General features: G+C 49.7%; 1 protein-coding gene across 9 annotated transcripts in view; it reads left to right on the plus strand.

The window, feature by feature from the left end:
- EHMT1 (euchromatic histone lysine methyltransferase 1) overlaps window positions 1-19,062 on the plus strand; it is a 140,394-nt gene that overhangs the window by 105,459 nt on the left and 15,873 nt on the right. For all 9 annotated transcript variants that reach the window (XM_040632307.1, XM_040632306.1, XM_040632308.1 and 6 more), the window contains 3 exons: window positions 5,239-5,361; window positions 11,663-11,764; window positions 13,491-13,595. In XM_040632307.1, coding sequence (XP_040488241.1) covers window positions 5,239-5,361; window positions 11,663-11,764; window positions 13,491-13,595 — 330 coding nt within the window. The remainder of the gene's footprint in view (window positions 1-5,238; window positions 5,362-11,662; window positions 11,765-13,490; window positions 13,596-19,062) is intronic.

Raw genomic sequence — 19,062 nt, forward strand, 5'->3', positions numbered from 1 at the left:
CCGTTTGATCACGTCCTGTGTTGCTGAGGTCAGTGGCAGAGCCCCTGTGTTGGGTGGTCACGTCAGTACTTCCGGAGCTGGCCACGGCGCCTACAAGAGCGGTAATTGTCGTGTGCTCTGTTGCCTCCTGCTGATTCATTCCTAACCCTCTGAACAGACTGCCTCTTGTCTCCGTGTCACCGAGAAGTCTTGTTGTTGCTTGCTCCCATGCCCTCTTTCTCTGGGACACCCCTTCCCTGACCCTGGCCCTGTGTTGGGCCCCCTGTCTGCTGGAGACGACATTTTCAGCCTAATCCTTTATCTCTGGATGCTTCAGGAAATTTCCTTTGGTCCACTGGTCTCAAATCTCACTGCGATGCAGTGGTCTTTTGACTCCTTTGGAGTATTTGGTGTGTCCTTTCGATGTAGACATTCCTGTCCCTTGTTCTGGGGTTTCTGGATGCCACCTTCCCATCTGCCCTCTGGAGCTCCTGTTCTCATGTTAGGCCTGATGGACTTGTTCTCTGGCCTTCGCTTCCTGCCGTGCACCAGCTCTTCATTTCCCCTCCCACTTGCTACATTGTTCTTGACCTCACCCTCCAGCTGCTCTGGGAATTGCAGTCTGTGCAGTCCCATCCTGAGATCCAGAGTCCTTTCTTGCTCCCTGAGAGTTCCTTTTTTGTACCTCTGTTCTTCCCTTGTTTCTTTGAAGATACTACAGTAATTTTGAAGTTTTGTGCTGCTCTGTTCGGTTTGGTCATTCTTTTTTATAGGTTTTCCTCAAGTGCCTAATGATTCCTGTTTGTTCACATCTAAAGTACTAAAATGCTGGTGGGGGGTCCCTGTCTTGTTGCTGTTGGGTGCCCTGCAGGCACTGCTGGCGAGAGAGGGGCACGTGTGGGCTGTCTCCTGCGTGTGCCTCTGTGGGAGCCCGAGGTGCCGAAGGCCACAGCTTCTGCCAGTGCGTCTCCACTCACCTGGAGTGTTTTCTTGTTGTTCTGATGGGTGCTGATGGAAGCGGCAGCTGTGGGCAGAGCAGGACACGATCATGTTGACATTTGCGCCTGTATCTTGCGGTAGACACACCTGTTAGTGTGTATTTGTAGCTTCCTCTCATGCCAAAGAGCCTCTGGTTGGGTTGTACCTTGTTACGTAGCATGTTGCTAGACCATTTAGAAGGTCAGTCTGGTAATCTTGGTATTTTAATAGGAACCTTTAGTCTAGATAATATTTACTGTAATTTCTAGCATTTAAATATATTTCTGATGTTTTATATTGTTTTGATTCTTAGTTTTTTCAAACGTTCTTTTTTTAATCTCGTTGCCTTCTTTTGGGCTGATATTTGCTTCAGTCATCTCTTTTCCTTTCTCCTCACTCACGTGGAGGCTATGTACTCTCTCTCACCTCCAGAGGTCAATCTGTGATCTGGTGTGCAGTCATCATGTCCTCCGTCTTTAGACGGACAAGATGGGGGAGCTGCGGATGCCAAGGGGGTGACAGAGGCCTTGCACTGGCTTGGTGAGCTTGAGCCATTTCGATGCAGAGCCCCATGCAGGCCTCGGCGCCTCCGAGTTCAAGAGAAGCCTAGCAGGACTCGGGGGCAGCCGGGAGGGCTGCTTAGAGTGGTCATACGGGGCTGGTTCTTGGCAGTGACGGTGGTGGGTGGCTGACCTGACGGAGAAGAGCTCCTTGGAGAGAGGTCAAGGGCAGCTGGCATGGCCATTGGGGCAGTGACCACGGTGCTGGTGCTCCGAGGTGGGTTGAGGGCTGGGGGTCAGCACTCCAGTGGGACGCTGTCTTGTTCCCATTGCGAGGAGTCGCACAGGGCATGGATGTGGTTTGTGCTTCTGAGAGGGTGGACTGGAGGCCCAGTGCTGTGTGGGACGGTTGCAGGACAGGGTCGGGGCAGGAGGTGGAGCATGGTCACTCTGGTGGTCAGTGTGCTGCGTGGAGGTGGGCGAGGGGGCTGCCCAGGCTCCTCCTCATTTCAGAGACCAGTGTGGGGGCTTTTTGGGAGACATTTCCCTGGATTTGGGATTCTGGGTTGCTGGTTGTTTTCTCTCACTTTTTTAAAGGAACGATTCCACTGTCTTCTGGCTTCTTTGCCTTCTTTTGAGAAGGTAGCTTGTCATTCCTTTGAAAAGACCTGTTTTCTCTTTGGCCTTTTTTTTTTTTTTTTTTTTTTTTTTTTTTTTTTTAGTGTTAAAGTGTATGTGTGTGTGAGAGAGAGAGAGAGATGCATGCAGAAAAGTCCTTAAGATGTAAACATCCTATTAATGAGTAGTCACGAAGGGCACCCACCTCAACCCAGGTCAGGACAAAGCCCTGCCCACCCCCCTGGAGGGGACGGCTCTGCAGGCTCTCACCGGGACAGCCCTGGTCTCTGTATCTCTCCAGTCTGTTTGCCATGTGGCTTCGCTGTGTCTTCCTCTCCGCTTCATGCACATTGAGTCACGCGGTAGGAATTCTGGTGTGTCTTCCTTTTGGTCCAAGAGCAGAACCGTACTTGTGCCTTTGAGCACGGGGGGGGGGGGAGTGTGTCTGTGCTCTGGTCCCGGTCCTGCCCCTCCCGCCCTTGTGCGAGGCACATCCTGGGAAAGCCGAGAGCGTAGGAACTCTCTGCCGTTCTGTAGCTTCTCTGTATCTTCAACTGCTGTGAAATAAAATGAGACTCACTGTGGAAGAGCAGCCCTTCCTAGTGTTGTTGTCTATGACCCTCTGTGCTGGCCTGGTGTCGATGGCCTAGGCTGCTCACTCCCTGAGCTTGGAGGCTGTGATTGTATTTTTCTCCTAGAACCTGAGCTGCTTTCCTGAGAGTCCCCGGGACTCTAGTTTTTTCTAGTTTCCCCTGCATCCAAGGGTGTTGTTTCTAGGAGGTTCAGCTCTGGTGGTGTGTCTCCCTCCCCACACCATCCGCTGGGCAGGCTCTGGCTCTGCACCCTCTCCCCAGCCCCAGAAGCTCTGAAGCTGCTGACTGGTGTCGCTAGCCTGCACTCTTCTGTGTTCCTGTGTTCTCGGGGTTTGAGGAGCGTTCCCTCATGCCAGGAGCACCTGTGAAGAGCAGTTTTGAGATCTTTCCATCCCATTTAATTTTTGTCCTGAGGTCTCCCTAGAAACAGCTCTTATTTTGTTTGGGCCCTGCCCGCTGCAGTGTGCCGCGTGCTGCCATACGTGACTGTTTGGATTTAAAGGACAACATTAAGTGGAAGGAAGCATGTACTGCTCAAGCACTGAGCAGCATCCCCCGAGCTCAGCGGCTGTGTGGTCAGGGCGGCTGGGCTGGTCGTGGATACAGATGCAGCACGTCCACCTCCAGCAGTCATCCCAGCCTTTGGCAGCCCCGGGGACATCCATGGTGTGAACATCCCTGCCACTGGTCGTTCATGGCAGCTGCCCTGGGTCCAGGTGCATGTCCCGACTGACAGGTCACCTCCATCTGCTCCCCAACTCTAGGGTGCCCCGTAGCCTTTCCTCCTTGTGTGAGTGTTACTGCTGTGTCTGTGGTTGCTGTCCGTCGTGAGCCTGTGAGGGGTTTTGTAACAGAGAAAGGTGTATATTCTGATAGTCATGGAGCCCCGAGGGGAGGGGCAGAGCCACACCTGTTGCACTGACCTCTGAGCCCGAGGACCTGTCGTGGGCAGCACATGCCTCACCCGGTGCATACACACACCTTGCACACCCACACGGGATCTTGCACACCCTGCACAGTCACGCAGGGAGGTTGTGGGGAACACGTGGGGGTTGGGGCTTGCCTGGTGTCTGGCACTTGGGCTGTGGTGTGTCTGGCCTGGAGTTTCTACTAAGTCCATCCTGCTGGACGAACTGGGACTTTTCCCTTAAGACCCACTTCCCTGGTTCACCATTCTCTCGGTGGGAATCCTATCCATCACATGGGGATCTCCTGGTTTGACTCTCTCTCCTCTGTCTTCTCCCTCTGTCTCAAGGTTCTTTGGGATTCTTGGGCTTTGTCTCTCAGTCTTTCCTATCTTTTCCTGGTGACGATCGCTTTCTTCTGGGTCAGCTTTTGCGGTGTCAGTTCTGGATTGTCTGTGTGTCCTTGTGAGGGCCTCTGTCACTTGTTGCCCTTGATTTCAGATGGGCACACTGGGGATAGGTCTTAGGTCCTCAGACCTGCCCCCCAAGTCTCAGGGGTCTCGTCCTCTGACCCCTGACCTTCCATTAGTGCCTGGTCTTCAGCTCTGCCTGTGGCCCCCAGCCCCATCCTGCCCTCTGGAATTTGCCAGAAGTCTTGTTCAGGCACCTCAGTCCCCTGGTTTCCCTGTGCACCACTCTGGATCTATTTAAAAATTTCTTAACTCATTTGTTACTTTTGTTTTTAATTACAAACAGCAAAAACAATACTATTCTCAGCCTTTTCCTAATAAATATTTATTTTATAAACTAAATACTAGCTTTTGGTACATCATTTTAAGAAATCAGGCAATTTTACCCGCATGGGGTAAAGGTTTTAATTGTGAGAATCCAATTTGCTTATAGCACACAACACATTTCAGAGTTGGAGCTTCTTAAGTTTCAAACAGACTGAAGTTTATCTATGTATATTTGCTAGACTATTAGTTTTCCAAGTACATACTCTATTGAAGATTAGAAATTGCTTCAAAATACTTAGTATTGGAAATCAGCTTTTATTCTATTAATTTTGGGAAGCATTAAAACAGCCAAAGAAGGAGGTCACTGAGTCAGGGTGTCCTGTGGTCACTGTAGGCCAGATCACTGCCCGCCTGCTGGCCCAGCTTTGCTGAGCAGCTCCCTCCACATTTCTCCTTTGCCTGCTTTATTTTATTTTATTTTTTGAAGATTTTATTTACTTTTGAGAGAGAGAGCGCGAGCGTATACACACGAGCAGGGGGAGGGGCAGAGGGAGAGGCAGACTCCCCGCTGAGCAAGGAGACCAGTGCGGGGCTCTGAGCCGAGGGCAGACGCTTAACCAGCTGAGCCACCCAGGTGCCCCCCTCCTTTTCCTGTTTCAGAAGGTTATCACTTCTTACTTCTAAAGGTGTTGTCGCTAATGTGCTATAAACATTTTCTGTCAAGAAAATGCTCTTCTTGAACTGAAGGTTTGACAGTAGTAGAACGATCATGTCTGCATTCGGTCCTGCAGACTCAGTTACAGTCATTGGAAATGATTTTAGCATAGCTCACCAGATCTCTCTGCTTGCAAGCGTCTGGAGTGTCTGAATGCCAGGTGGGGCTGCAATGGGAGCTCTCTACGCACCTGAACTGTCCTGGTTTCACTAGGCGGGCGCGAATATCGACACCTGCTCAGAAGACCAGAGAACCCCGTTGATGGAGGCGGCAGAAAACAACCATTTAGATGCAGTGAAGTACCTCATCAAGGCCGGGGCCCTCGTGGATCCTAAGGTACGCATTCCTGTCGTGTGTAGGAATCTCCCAGAAAGATGGGCAGGCCCAGTTCCTTGTTGGGGCGTCTTCAGGAATCAGTAGCCAGTCAGACATCCACCTGCTTGTCTGGAAGTAGTTCCTAGTCACCTTGCTTGGTTAGCGGGTTATTTGAGGTTACTAGTGCACACTGGATCTGCTGTGCCGCACAGAGAGACAAAGCGACAAATGCGGAGTTTGCCGCACAGAGGCCTCTGGCGTCCTTAATGTTTTACACGTCCCCTCTTCTGACTCCCACCTGGGGCAGTTAGCCCCTGGGCCCCGCCAAAACCATACAAATTGGGAAAGAGTAAAATGATCTCTGTTCATAAATGGTATGATTTTATATGTAGAAAATCCTAAAGAATCCGCACAGAAAAATCTAGAACTAATAAGTGCATGCAGAAAAGTTATACAAAGTCAGTATAGAAGCATCAGTTGTAGCCCTGTACACCTGAGATGAACTGTCCGAAAAGGAAATTAGGAATTCCACTTTTAGTAGCATCAAAAAGAGTACAATACAAGGAATAAACTTAACCGAGGAGACAGAAGACTCGTACACTGAAAACCACAAAACGTTGCTGAAAGAGATGAAAGAAGATGTAAGTATGTGGAAACGTGTCCCGTGTTCATGGGTTGGAAGACTGAACATTGTGGAAGTGCCAGTACACCCAGGGCGAACCACAGAGTCAGCACGATCCCCGTCGAAATCCCAACGCCATTTTTTACAGATAGAGAAAAACCAATCCTGAAATTCGTACGACCTCAGGGACCCTAAACAGCCAAAACAGTCTGCAGAAGGACAAAGCTGGAGGCCTCACGCTTCCTGACTTCAGAACCTACCACAAAGCTACAGCAATCAACACAGCACGGTACTGACCTGACGGTGGACGTATAGACCGTAGGAGAGGGGGGCCCAGAAACGAACCCTCGCCTGCATAAAATAGTTCTCGGCAGGGTGCCAGGATCATTCAGTGGGAGGAAAGGGCAGTCTTTTTAACAAATGGTGCTGGGAAAACAGGATCTCCACATGTGAAAGAGTGCAGGTGGGTCCTTCCTTTACACCGTATTTAGATATTTACTCCAAATGGATCAAAGACCTAAATGTAACAGCTAAAACCATAAATCTCTTAGAAGAAAAGATAGAGTAAAATCTTCATGACATTCATTGGGTCTGCTAATGATGTCTTGGGTATAACACCAATAGCACAGATAATAAAATAGATAAACTTCTTCAAAAATAAAAGCTTTCGTGTGTTAGAGAACACTAAGAGTGTGAAGAGACAACCCACAGAATGGGAGAAATAGTCATAACTCCTGATGGGGGATTCCTATCCAGAATATAGAAAGAACTCCTACCACTCAATAACAAAAATCCAACCCAATTCAAAAGTGGGCAGAGACTTTGAATAGACATTTCTCCAGAGAAGATCTATAAATGGCTAATTAGCACATGAAAAGACGCTCAATATCACCAGTCATCAGGGAAATGCAAATCAAAACTACAGTGAGATGTCACCTCACCCCCCTTGGGGCACCAGTTATCTAAAAATGGAAAGTTAAGTGCTAGCAAAGATGTAGAGAAATTGGAACCCTCATGCGTTGCTGGTGGGAATGTGAGAAGATGCAGCTTCTGTGGAGAACGGTTTGGTGGTTCCTCAAAAAGTTAAGCATAGAACCACCATGTGATCCAGTAATTCCAGTCCTGGGTGTTTACCCGAGGAACCTGAAGGCAGGGGCACGAAAGGGTGTTTGCACTCCCATGTTCTTAGCAGTATTGTCCACAAAGCGAGAAGGTGGAAATAGCCCAAGTGTCCAACCGCAGAGGGAAAGGTTAGCGAAAAATGGTCTGTGCGTTATGGGGCGTCACCCAGCCTTAAAGGGGAGGGACATCCCAGCACAGGTAAGTGCTGAGTGAGACGAGCCTGTCCCAGAAGGACACATCCTATAGGATCCACTCGTGTGAGGACCCAGAGTTGTCAGATTGAGAGACAGGAAGGAGGTTAAATGAAGGTTATGGAGGCTGGGGCGGGGCGGGCATCCCTGCAGAGTGGGCACCGTGCTTCCATTTAGGGTTAGTGGTGAGGGCCGCACAGCAGTGCGAATGGGATCACTGCCACCAAATGGTACACTTGAAAATGGCCAAAATGGCAAATCATATGTTATATACATACCTACATATACAGCTACAATAAAAATATATGATCTTGTAGTTTTTCACATTAATACACATTTTTCCAGCCAAAAACTTATACTGTTCGTAGTAATTTATCATCTTCCTTTTTTCTATCAAATTATCGGTTTTTCTATTAAATATTGTAACATTATTTCAGGTGGCTGCATTGTATTTCATGATGCAGTGGTATCACTTTTAGTCCAATTTGCTTATTGTTTAGTATTTATGTTTTCAATTTTTTAAAAGACTTATTTACTTTCAGAGAGAGAGTGCAAGCATGTGAGCAGGGGGAGGGGCAGAGGGAGAAAATCTTTTAGAGTCTGCCCTGAATGCAGAACCCGATGTGGGGCTCGATCCCACGACCCTGAGATCACGACCTGAGCTGAAACCAAGAGTTGGATGCTTAACTGACTGAGCCACTCTGGCCACCCCTATGTTTTTAATTATCATTATATACAGTGCTCCAATTAACATTTTTTTAGCCAAATTTTTGCACGTTTGATTTCTTTAGGACATATTTCTGGGTGTGGAATTGTTAGATTAAAATATTGAGGGTTTTTATATCTCTTTCGGAAATACACCAATACACTCAATTCCATTTGCTCTTACCAGTGGCGACTATGATAGGTTTTTAAAAAGACATTAGCAGGGGTGCCTGGGTGGCTCAGTCCATTAAGCGTCTGCCTTTGGCTCAGGTCATAATCTCAGGGTCCTGGGATTGAGCCCCACGCTGAGCAGGGAGCCTGCTTCTCCCTCTCCCTCTGCCACTCCCCCTGCTTGTACTCTCTGTGTCAAATAAATAAATAAAATCTAAAAAAAAAAAAAACCTTTTAAAAATAAAAAAAAAATATTAAGTTTGATATGCAAAAATTGTTATTTGGGTTTTTTTTTACTATTTTATTTAAGTTGTCTTAAAGTGAACATTTTTTGGTATATAGTTTGGTATATAGTTATTTATCTATGGTATGAATATTTTTTCAAGCTTTAGTCTTTTGCTTTATTTTTGGTGTTTTTTTTTTGCAATCTGGAAACCTTTAATTGTTATGTAATTATCTATAGATAACTATTATTAATCTTCTCCATTACGATGGGTGAGTGAGTCCCGCATTTACCCCATTCTCTGCCAAGGCACAGATTCTCAGCCTCGTCACAGGAACCAGTACCCAAGCTAAGCACCAGTGCAGAGGCAAGAGCTTAGTGTGCAGGGCTTTGCAGAAGCAGCTGGACCTACAGACAGAGGACCGGAGAAGTTCGGGTAGTGTGAGGGAAGCAGACGTCTGAAGGGGAAGGCTCATGGATGAGCTTAGCCGTCGGTGGGATGCGGTAGAAGAGAGGGGTCATTCAATTGAAGACTTCTCATTGAAATTATTTAGTCTGAAAGACAGGTTTTAGGACAGTTTCCAACTGATGCGTAATTGGAGTTCCCAGAAAGAGGGGAGAAAGAATCTGACAGAAAAAAATATTGGGGGAAAAAATGGTCATAAGCTTCCCAGATTTGGTAAGAAAACAGTCTGTAGATCCAAGAAATTAAGCCAACCCCAAACTAGATAAATACAAAGAATACCACACCTACACACTGTTGAAAACTGAAAACAGAGAAAATCTTAGAAGCAGCCAAAGAATGACACATGACGGGTAGGCAAACACCATTACAAAAAGTCACCAACTTCTCATCTGAAACAGTTGGGAAAAAAAACAAAAAAACTGTCAACCCGGAAGGCTGCATCCAGTAAAAGTATCCCCCCCACAAAATAATTGTGCAATAAAACACTTTCAAGTGAACAGAAGCTGGTAGGATTTATCGGTACATTTGCCCAAACAAGGGTGGGAACTCTGCCTGAGAGTCTGCCCAGGAACAGCGCCTGAGAAAGACTGTTGTTTTCTTTAAGTTTCTTAAAAGACACAAGTCTGTTTAAAGCAGAAATATCTTTACAGGGTGGAGTTCATACCAATTTTGAAGTAAAATGTGCTACCAGCAGCACCGGGCAGGAGCCACGAATGGAATCCTGTCAGGCTGTCTTATTTCTGCCGTGGGAGGCAGTAAACATCAATCCAAGTAGCCTGATAAGGGGAATATCATCACCCCCAGAGAAAGTACAAAGATAATTGAAAAGAAATACAGCTTTAAGGACAAATTTAAAAAATCTAGTGGAGGAAGTGAAGTGGAATACTAAGCAGGTTTGTAGAACTACAGGCAGGAAAAAAGGCTAGAAGCGGACGGGTCGAGGAGGCCCTCCCCCATCCATTGAGGACCGGGCGCGCCACAAGCAGTTGGGTACTTCTGCACGTGCTTGCGTTAAATGGACACATGGGTGGAGGAGAAAGGATGGAGAGCACATGTCATGCAAATGGTAAACTTTTAGAAGAGGGAAGATAATCTTTGTGATTTCAGCACGGAGAGATTTCTTCATGAAGTCACAGAAAAGTACAAAAATCGTTGATAAGGTCAAGTGCATTGGAATGAAGAATTTCTGGTCAACGGGATGTCACAAAGTTCACAGAAGGCAGGCTACACACTGCCAGAAGATACTGCAGTATACTGGCCAAGGGGTAGTACCCCAAACATAAGGAAGTTCTACAAACAAAAGAGCTCAAAAGAAAAAAGGGCACAGAATGAAAGGGCAGTCCCTGGAAGGGGCAATCTGAGGAACCAGCAAGCACAGGGAAGGTGCTCAGCCTTCTGAAAACCACCCTGAGACACCACCCTGTAGCCACTGGATTTGGTGACGCTCGAAGGTCGCACTGCCCAGAGGAGCCACAGCACGCCCGCGTCGCTGCCGCTGGTGGCGGGCCCCTGCCCCCAGGAGGAGAGGCCCCTGTTCAGCCTGGGACGTATGAACAGGGGAAGGTTTTGCAATACTCAGTACAAAGTCAGACACCTGAGAACACTTGAAAATAAGGCAAGCCTTTACACCAACAACCATACGTTTTTGTATTGATCCTACAATTAAAAATTTTGAACACCAGTAATATGGGGTTTGAGTGTGTGGATTTTCGTGAGAAAAGCGGGTTACTAACTAACTTCAGGCTTGGTAAGAAATGTGTTTAACAGAGTATGTGTGTGAAAATCTCTGATTACTGCTTGGAGGGTCAGAAACGGAGAAAGAGGGACTGAAGAAACGTGGTCAGTGTGGACAGGAGCAGGGGGGAAGGCGAAGAGAGACCCTGTAAGGGGAGAATGGTGGCAGTGTGTCCACACGGGTCCCTGAGGTGCTCGCCCAGGAAGAGTCCGTCTGTGCAGGTGCAGGCTCTCAGGTTGGCACTGAGCCTGGCCAAGTGAACCGGGGCACAAATGGTCTCCTGGCCCTCCCAGGACCCCCTAGTCTCTCCTGGAGCTTCCTGGGTCTGACCTCCACAGTGGAGGGTAGCTTTTCTTTTGTTTTGAGGTACTTCAGTTACTGGGATATATTTAGCGAGCTTGAGGAAGTGGAGCTGAAAGCTAACGGGGAGATGTGCCTGCAGCCACAGGAGGCAAAATGTAGCCAGGCAGCCACCCTGACACGTGTTGGCCTGCAGGGCAAGCATGCCCCCATTCTGGGCCCTACTCTTCTCTGCCATTTATTGTTTTTAATTCTGTGGTGTGTGGACAACAATTAGGGAATTTTTAGCGCTAGTCTAAACGTGTAATGGCAGCCATTATCTTGTAGAGGCAGGCATGGTGGGCATGGTGGCCCTCTTGTCACGTGAGGAGAGCAGGCCCCTGGCATCGTCCCGGGGGCCACATTGGAACAGAGGGACAGGGCACTGCACCTGGCCACGTCGAGAAGCTTGGGGCATGCCTCGGCCTGTCCAGACCATGGGAGAAAGGAAGGGACAGGCGGTTGACATGATGTACCCGCGGGTATGTCTTAGAAGTTAAAGACTCCTTGCCACCTGAGGCCTTGCCCTACTGGTGTCAGGATCTTAGAGTTTGGAGCCCGATGGATGAGGCTTGGACCCGAGTTGTGCAACCTCTGAAAACAACTCCACCTTTCTCTGTCTGGGTTCCTTATCATTCTAGAAGGCAGCTCCTTCATATGGGGAACGAAAGTTCACCATGGTCATGTGCTCAGGGTTGTGCTGTAGGTCATGTGATTTCTCTGGATCTAAATGGCATTTGTGTTGCAGGATGCAGAGGGCTCCACCTGTTTGCACCTTGCTGCCAAGAAAGGTCACTATGATGTAGTTCAGTATCTGCTTTCAAACGGACAAATGGACGTCAACTGTCAGGTAAAGCCACATCCCTCCACTTACTGACATTCCACCTGGCCGACCGGTCAGTGACCCCGTTCTCCTTTGTAGCAGTCCTGGCCCCTACCCATTCTCCGCAGCCCTCCTTGCAAGGCCTTGGAAGCCTAGCCTCACCCGCCCTGGCTGCCGCCTCCCCTGGCTGACCGTCAGCTGGCTACTCTAGAAGGTCCCACCTGTGATGGCCTCTACCCTGCTGCCTGGCTGGAGACTTCTCCCACGGCATCTGCCTGGGCTGCCCCAGCCTCCTGGCCTCGTGGCACCTGTCACCACCTGAGTGGGGTCCCTGACCTACGTGCCAGATGGCCTCCCTTCCGTGGCACCCCATCGTCCCTCCCGGTGGCTGTCAGGGTTCCAGGGCAGGATCCTTGTGTGACATGTAGCCCCTGCCACGAGGAGGTCCCATGTGCATCTAGTGAGTGACTAGGGAGAGCAAGTGAGAGCGCCTCCCTCCCGCTCGCTGAGACCCAGACCCCTACCCTGCCATCTGAGTCTGGGCCCTGGAAAGGGTGTCTTGGCTCACGGCCTCTGCCCCGTCTTTTAGTCCAGCCATTGCCTTCAACCCAGCTCTCTGCAAGCCACCCTGACAGAGGCCCTCCCCAGTGGCCCAGAAATATAGCTCCCTGCCTTGTGCCTCCTGGCCCACCTCTGCTCTCACAGGGTCCACCGGGTGGACCCCTCCCCTGTTTCATTTTCTGTTTTCCACTTGGTTTGGTTTTGTACGTTTCTTCCCCTGGGCTGGGCTGGGCTCGGCTCCCTGAGGTGTGCTTGTCCCTGCTGTGCCCCCGGTGCCCAGGTGGTACCCAGCCAGCCTGCAGGGATGACCTCATTGTAGTCATGGAGGCTGCATGTCTCCCAGAGAGATGTGGCAGCTGGGGGGGGGGGGGTTTACAGGAAGTCGTTTGGAAGGTGTTGGGGAGGGTTGAGCTTTCTGCCACCAGACCATGAGTTGGCAACATGATGCTCATTTCCTGAAGCGTTGCCTTTTTCTGGTTTAAATAAAACTACCCACCACCACTGAGTAAGGAGACAGGCCTGGGTTTGTGAATAGTAGAAAGCCAACTCGTCAAAACCATGATGGACCCATATATGGGGTCAGCCTGGGCAGGCTTTCTGCAGAAAGAAGTGGGAACTGGGCACAGCTTCCATCCGTCTCTGGGCTTGGATATCTGTCTGTCTGCAGCTGTTGGCGGCTGCTCCTGCTTCATGCTTGGGGTCTGTCTGTGTCACTGGGGCCAGTGCTTCCCGCCAGCCAGACTGTTGGTCTGTGAGGGATGGTCTGGTCAACAACATTTCTTGGTCCTTACGTGGTCCAAGCAGGTGCACTCAGGTGTGCTGAGTGTTGTCCTGGCGGTGACTGCCCACCAGGCAGCAGAGGGGTGAGGTCACCTGGCGGATCTGTCTGTCCCCCTCAGAGCCAAGGCTCCATCCTGCCCTCACTGAGACGCCTGGGGCTACATCCTGAGCCTAGGTTTCCTCATCCACAACATGGGGACTTGGACTGGCTTCTGTCTCTTGGAGCCGTCTTACGGGTCCTGAGTGAGATTGTGTTTCATGTTACTTGTCTGTAGAACTGTAATGGATTTTCGGTTTTGTGGGGTTTTTTTGTTTGTTTTTTTTGGGGGGTGTTTGTTGTGTTTTTTTTTTTTTGGTTTTTTTTTTTGTTGTTTTTGTTTTTTTTTTGTTTGTTTGTTTGTTTTGAAATTAGGATGACGGCGGCTGGACGCCCATGATTTGGGCCACTGAGTATAAGCATGTGGAGCTCGTGAAGCTGCTGCTGTCCAAGGGTTCCGACATCAACATCCGGGATAACGTGAGTCTCTGGCTGTCACTGGTCCTAAGCTCCCCCCAGGGAAGTGGGTCCTGGAGGAGGATGGAGGGACCAGGGTATGCAGAGCTGGCAGCTGAAGGTTCTTTTTCTCGGAAGCCTGACTGCAGCTCTGCCCTCTTTTTCCGTGTTTTCAGCAGCCCCTGGACCCAGGGCTGTGGTTTCCTGAGATTGTTTTGTGTGTTGGCCGATTGTTGGGTATAGATTGAGGGGCCGAGTTTTGTGACACCTGCCCCATGGATAGTACCTGCCTTTTTAGAGGTGAACCTGGACTGTCCTTACATCCCTGACTCCCATGTCTATGATTAGGACCAAGGAGCCCAGGGCACACCCCACACCTGGGCAGGTAGTGGTGTGAGCATTAACTTGTACTGTGGTTGCTGTCTTAGAAGGAAAGCAAGGGAGCCACCATGCGCTCAGACCATGAGAGCTCCGGTGCTTGTGTTGATAGCTAGTTTTGTGGAACAAATTTGTTTTCAGAAAACAGGGTTTTGTGGCCAAGGTCAGAAGACTCAATAGTCCCTCTGGGAGTAATCCTCCAGCCCTGTATCAGACAGCAGGTGATTCTAGTTAATTTATTTATTTTATTATTTTTTTAAGATTTTATTTATTTGAGAGAGAGAGACAGAGATTAGTGACAGAGATCATGAGCGAGCGGGGAGAAGAGGGAGAAGCAGGCTCCCTACTGAGCAGGGAGCCTGATGCAGGGCTCCATCCCACAACCCTGGGATCATGACCTGAGCCAAAGATAGACGCTTAACTGAATGAACCACCCAGGCATCCCTCTAGTTAATTTAAAAGGGCATTTCTGGGGCGCCTGGGTGGCTCAGTCGTTAAGCGTCTGCCTTTGGCTCAGGGCGTGATCCCGGTGTTCTGGGATCGAGCCCCACATCAGGCTCCTCTGCTGGGAGCCTGCTTCTTCCTCTCCCACTCCCCCTGCTTGTGTTCCCTCTCCCGCTGGCTGTCTCTCTCTCTGTCAAATAAGTAAATAAAATCTTAAAAAAAAAATAAAAATAAAAAAAATAAAAGGGCATTTCTGGCAAGGTCTTCAGGGACCCGCTTGGGAACAAGGCAGAGGGATGGGGTCCCGGGTTGGACAGACACAGTGTGCCCTGCAGAACTCTGTCGGCTGTTACAGAGAGTCACCAAAAGCCGTAAATGGAAAATGTAGCACTAACTCATTAAATTGATCCTGAAATAAGAAAGCAGTTGCCAGTAAGACATGATTTTTCCAAGTACACCATTTAGTACGGTGCCAGTCAGTGTGGAGCCCAAGTGCCCGAGGTAGGGAGCCAGGTGGCGTCTCTTGGTTCTGAGCCCTGAGTGGGACAGGCCTCTCCAGATCGGCGCTTGAAGAAGGGGTGGGAGCAGTGAGCACCACCTGGTCACTCATCATGGCTGCTCGGCATTGAGAGCCTTCCCTGCATCTGTGAGCAGGTCCTGCCCTGCCCTGAAACCAGGAACAGCAGCACATGGCCCAACTGCAGGGTGTTTGTCAATGTCCTCGGAGCTGGTGTCGGTACAGTGATGCTGCCTGCAGGCACCCGGGGGCTGGGGGGCCCAGGGCAGCTTGGGATGAGGGTAGAGGGCAGGAGTGATGAGGTCCAGCGTGGCTGCAGCAGAGGGCAGTCGTGACCTGCCCTGCTGATGCTTCGTGACACACCGTGAGCGGCCCCCTTCAAGCACGAGTGGTTGGAGCAGCTGCAGCCACGCGTCCTTGGCAGGCAGGGTATCGAGAGTGTATGCCCATACGCACATGGTGGCCCATGGCCTCGCAGGGTCCAGTGGGCGTCCGCGCTGGTGCTGGTGGTGGTCCTTGAGAGGCAGGAGGGTTGACTAAACTGCGTGTTTGTTCATTGACGAAGCAGCTCTGTTCTTCACCCTGCCAGTTTTATTGATACGTAAGTGGTGGACTTGCACCATTTGAGGTGTCCGGTTGGATGAGTGTTAATCCCAGAAGCCATCACCACAGTCAGGACAGTGCACGACACTCCCAAAAGTTTCCTCCTGCCACTTCATAGCCAGCCACCCACTGCTGTGCTTTCTGTCACCTAGTTTGTGAGTTGGGCTTTCCGTAGGTGGATCCCAGCAGTGTGGTCATTGCTCAGGTAGCCTCATCTGGGGGTCAGTGTTCCACTGTGTGGACAGGTCAGCTCGTGTGTCCTTCACCAGGTTGCAGACATTTGGGTTTTCTGGGTCACCTGGCTCTCCAACATAGAGCTGCTGTGGATATGCACGCGTGTGTGTTTGCGTGTGCCCATGCTGTCATTTCTCTCCCATAAAACCGGGGTCACCTGTTAAAGAGGCTGCCCAGCTTCCAGGGTGGCTATGCCTGCGAGCGGTGTCTGGGAGCAGCTCTTTCACTTCCTGCCCAGCACTTAACGGTGCTTGGTCTGTGTCCTCTTGGGGGGGAGGGGTGCTCTGTTCAGATCTTTTGCCCATTTTTTATTGGATCGTTTATTCAGTTTTAAGAGTTGCTGTACGTTCTGATTACAAGTTCTCTATATCAGATGTTTTACAAACCCTGTGTTTGAGAAGCAGATGCGTTTTAATTTTGATAAAGTCTAATGTATTATTTTCTATTTATGGATCATGTGTTTGGTGTTCTCTTATGAAATCATTGCTCAACCCAAGATCCCAAAGACTTTCTCCTATGTTTTCTTATAGTAGTCTGTTTTGCATCAGGATGTCTAGCTGTCCCAGCACCATTTGTTTAGAAAGCCATCCCTTCTCCATAGAGTTGACTTTGCCCCTTCTGCATGCGTGTGGCTCCGTCTCTGGGCTCTGTCTTCCATGCCATTGGCCCACACGTATCTGTCCTTATGCCAGCGCCATGCTTTCTCAATTAAGAGAATATGCTGTGTTACATACAGGAGAAGAACCTTATAGAGGGGTGTCCCATTTCTCCCAGACCTCATGCTGTTGCTCTCAGACATTGTATCAACACCACAATATGTTGTTACTTTGTTTCAACAGTCAGTGATCTTTTGGAAACACTGTAGTGATGAAAGTCTCAGAGGTCAGTGCCTGCTGCCACCACTTCCTTTGCTCCTTGTTCATTTACTTAGGTCCTTCATTCCGAGGTCATTTTTCTTCTACACGTCTGCCTTGGTTTATTGTGTGCTGCTGGGTGCCGGTCTGCCCATGACAGGCTTTTCCTGCCTACAGAGTCCTTATCTCGCCTTCACTTTGGGAGCTGTTTTGCTGGGTATGGACTTTGGTTGATAGCTTTTTTCAGTACTTTGCATACCTGGCCTCTCTGCGTCCTCACCGAGGGGTTTCCCGTGGGGAATTCTTGGGGGCGCCTTGTCCTTATTTCCAGATAGAGTGTGTCTGCTTTCTTTTGCTGCTGTAGGATTTTCTCTTTTTCACTAGATTTTAGCACTCTGATTATGATGTGCCTTGTGTTGCTTGTGTGTGTGTTGCATGTGTGAGGTCAGGAAGGGTTTGTGAAGCTTCTGTCAGCAAGGTCCTCATTCCTTCCAGAACTGTTCCTGCCTGCCCCCCCCACCTACCCCCCCTCCCCCCGCCGCTTCACAAGGGTCCCTGTTCTGTGATTATCATGTGGTTTGAAGTTGTTCCCAGCTCACTGATGCTCTTTTCATTTTCCTCAATTATTTTTTCACTCTGGATCACGGTTTAGCTGGTTTTAAAGCTGTTTTGCTGGTTTTATTGCAATTTCGCTGTGTCTTCAAGCTCAGTAATCTTTTCTTTATAACCTGTGATGCTGTTAATCTCATCCAGTGTGTTTCTGTCAGACATTGTACTTGTCAACGCTAAAAGTTTTGTTTGTAACCTTAGGTTGCATGGCAGACATGGTGCATTTTACGTTGCTGTGAATTTCTGTATTTCTGGAAAGATCTTGAGCCTTGTTCTGGGTGCAGCAACGTTCCTTGGAAATAGTCTGCTTTGGGTTTTGCTTTCTAGGTTTGTTAGGCGGGTCCATGCAGGCTTCAGCCTAGTGCTGGTCATCTCTCTTGTGAGGTTACTGGCGCTGAGCCCTCTGTGCCTCAGCTTTGGGGGTGTGTCCTCCTGGAGGTTTAAGGTGGGAATGTCCAGATCTCCAGAGGCCTCTTTCCCAGCCCCACATTCTGCTGTGCCAACCCTGGCTTCCTCGGCCACCGGCTCTCAGTTCCTGTCTCAGGGCTTCTCCTGCTCAGTCCCCTCCCTGAGCTGAGGCTTGGATCTCAGGACAGTGAGAAGGTGGACCCAGGCCCCCTTTTTTGTTTCTGCTCTCAGGAATACAGTACTTCATCGCCTGATGTCCAGTGTCTTGAAAACCATTATTTCACACATTTTGACTGTTTGGCTCTTTCAGGCAGGAGGGTAAATCCAGATGGTCCCTCTGGCCCAGTGTCTGTCAGAACCAAAGTGCCGTCTATCGCTTCAGATGTGTGGGTCAGGCCTGTTGTAACATAGCAGGCAGATCTCAGCTAGTCTGGGACTGCACATTCCTATGCTAAGAGGAGTCTAGGTGGACGGGGACAGTCTCAGCCTGTAATTCTGGTTATAAAATCATAGATCCTTCTGATGAAGGAATGAGAAAAGAGGCCCCTAAGGAAACCACATTTTGTTCTGGAGCTTGCAAATGTTTGGACAATGGAAAGATGAGAGGGGTAGAAGGCGTCTCAGCACAACATCCAGGAAAGGAAGCCCCAGGCAAATCCAGGCGTTTCAGAAAACACTAAGGCCTACCGAGGAGACTGTGGTGAAGCCTGTGCTTGGGGCTAGCTGCCGTTTGCTAACAGAGAGGGCCACAGACTTTGACTTTTTTCTTTCCTCAAGTTCACTGAGCTGAAAGCATTGGATGCACTCAGAGTGTGGGACTGGGAGGCAGATTATCTGTGAGCACTGGAGCATTAAGGGGCTTCCCTGGGTGGAGGGGGGCAGGAATGAGGCATGCAGAGTCATGTAGCTGGCATTTCGGTCCCATGGGGCTGACATGGGGTGGAGCGGGGCATGCACTGTACGGGTCTCTGCCTGGGTACCACCAAGCCCCCTGTGGTGGCGCCAGAGTAAACAGCCAGGCTTGACTTTGGCGGAGGCTCCCGTGAGATATTGAGGGTTCTTGAGGGGTGGGGGCCCCAGAGCGATGCCCCTACTCTGCCAGGAGACCAGAAAGTGCTTCCAGCGCAACCAGTGTTTATGCCACCTTTGAGGGGTTAAGCCCTGAGACCCAGTCAGAAAAAGAAAAAGACTAAAACATTCATTGCCTTGTATTCTGCAAGAAGTTGGGAACAAACTAAAGGTTTGGTAAAGGAAAGGCTCAGTAAGTCGTGACCGTGAGCTCAGCCTGCACGGTGGTCTGTGCTGTAGCAGGTGCCCCACACCACCTGCCGTGAGCACAGGGCAGTCAGCCCGGGAGGGGGCAGAGTGGCTTTCTCGTTCATCCCCAATGTGGTAGGTTAGTGTCGTGTCCCTGCTCTAATTTATGCTGATTTCCCACCTGGCA

This window comes from Ursus maritimus, unplaced genomic scaffold (assembly GCF_017311325.1).
Source record: "Ursus maritimus isolate PB19 unplaced genomic scaffold, ASM1731132v1 scaffold_17, whole genome shotgun sequence".
NCBI classification, from domain to species: Eukaryota; Metazoa; Chordata; class Mammalia; order Carnivora; family Ursidae; genus Ursus; species Ursus maritimus.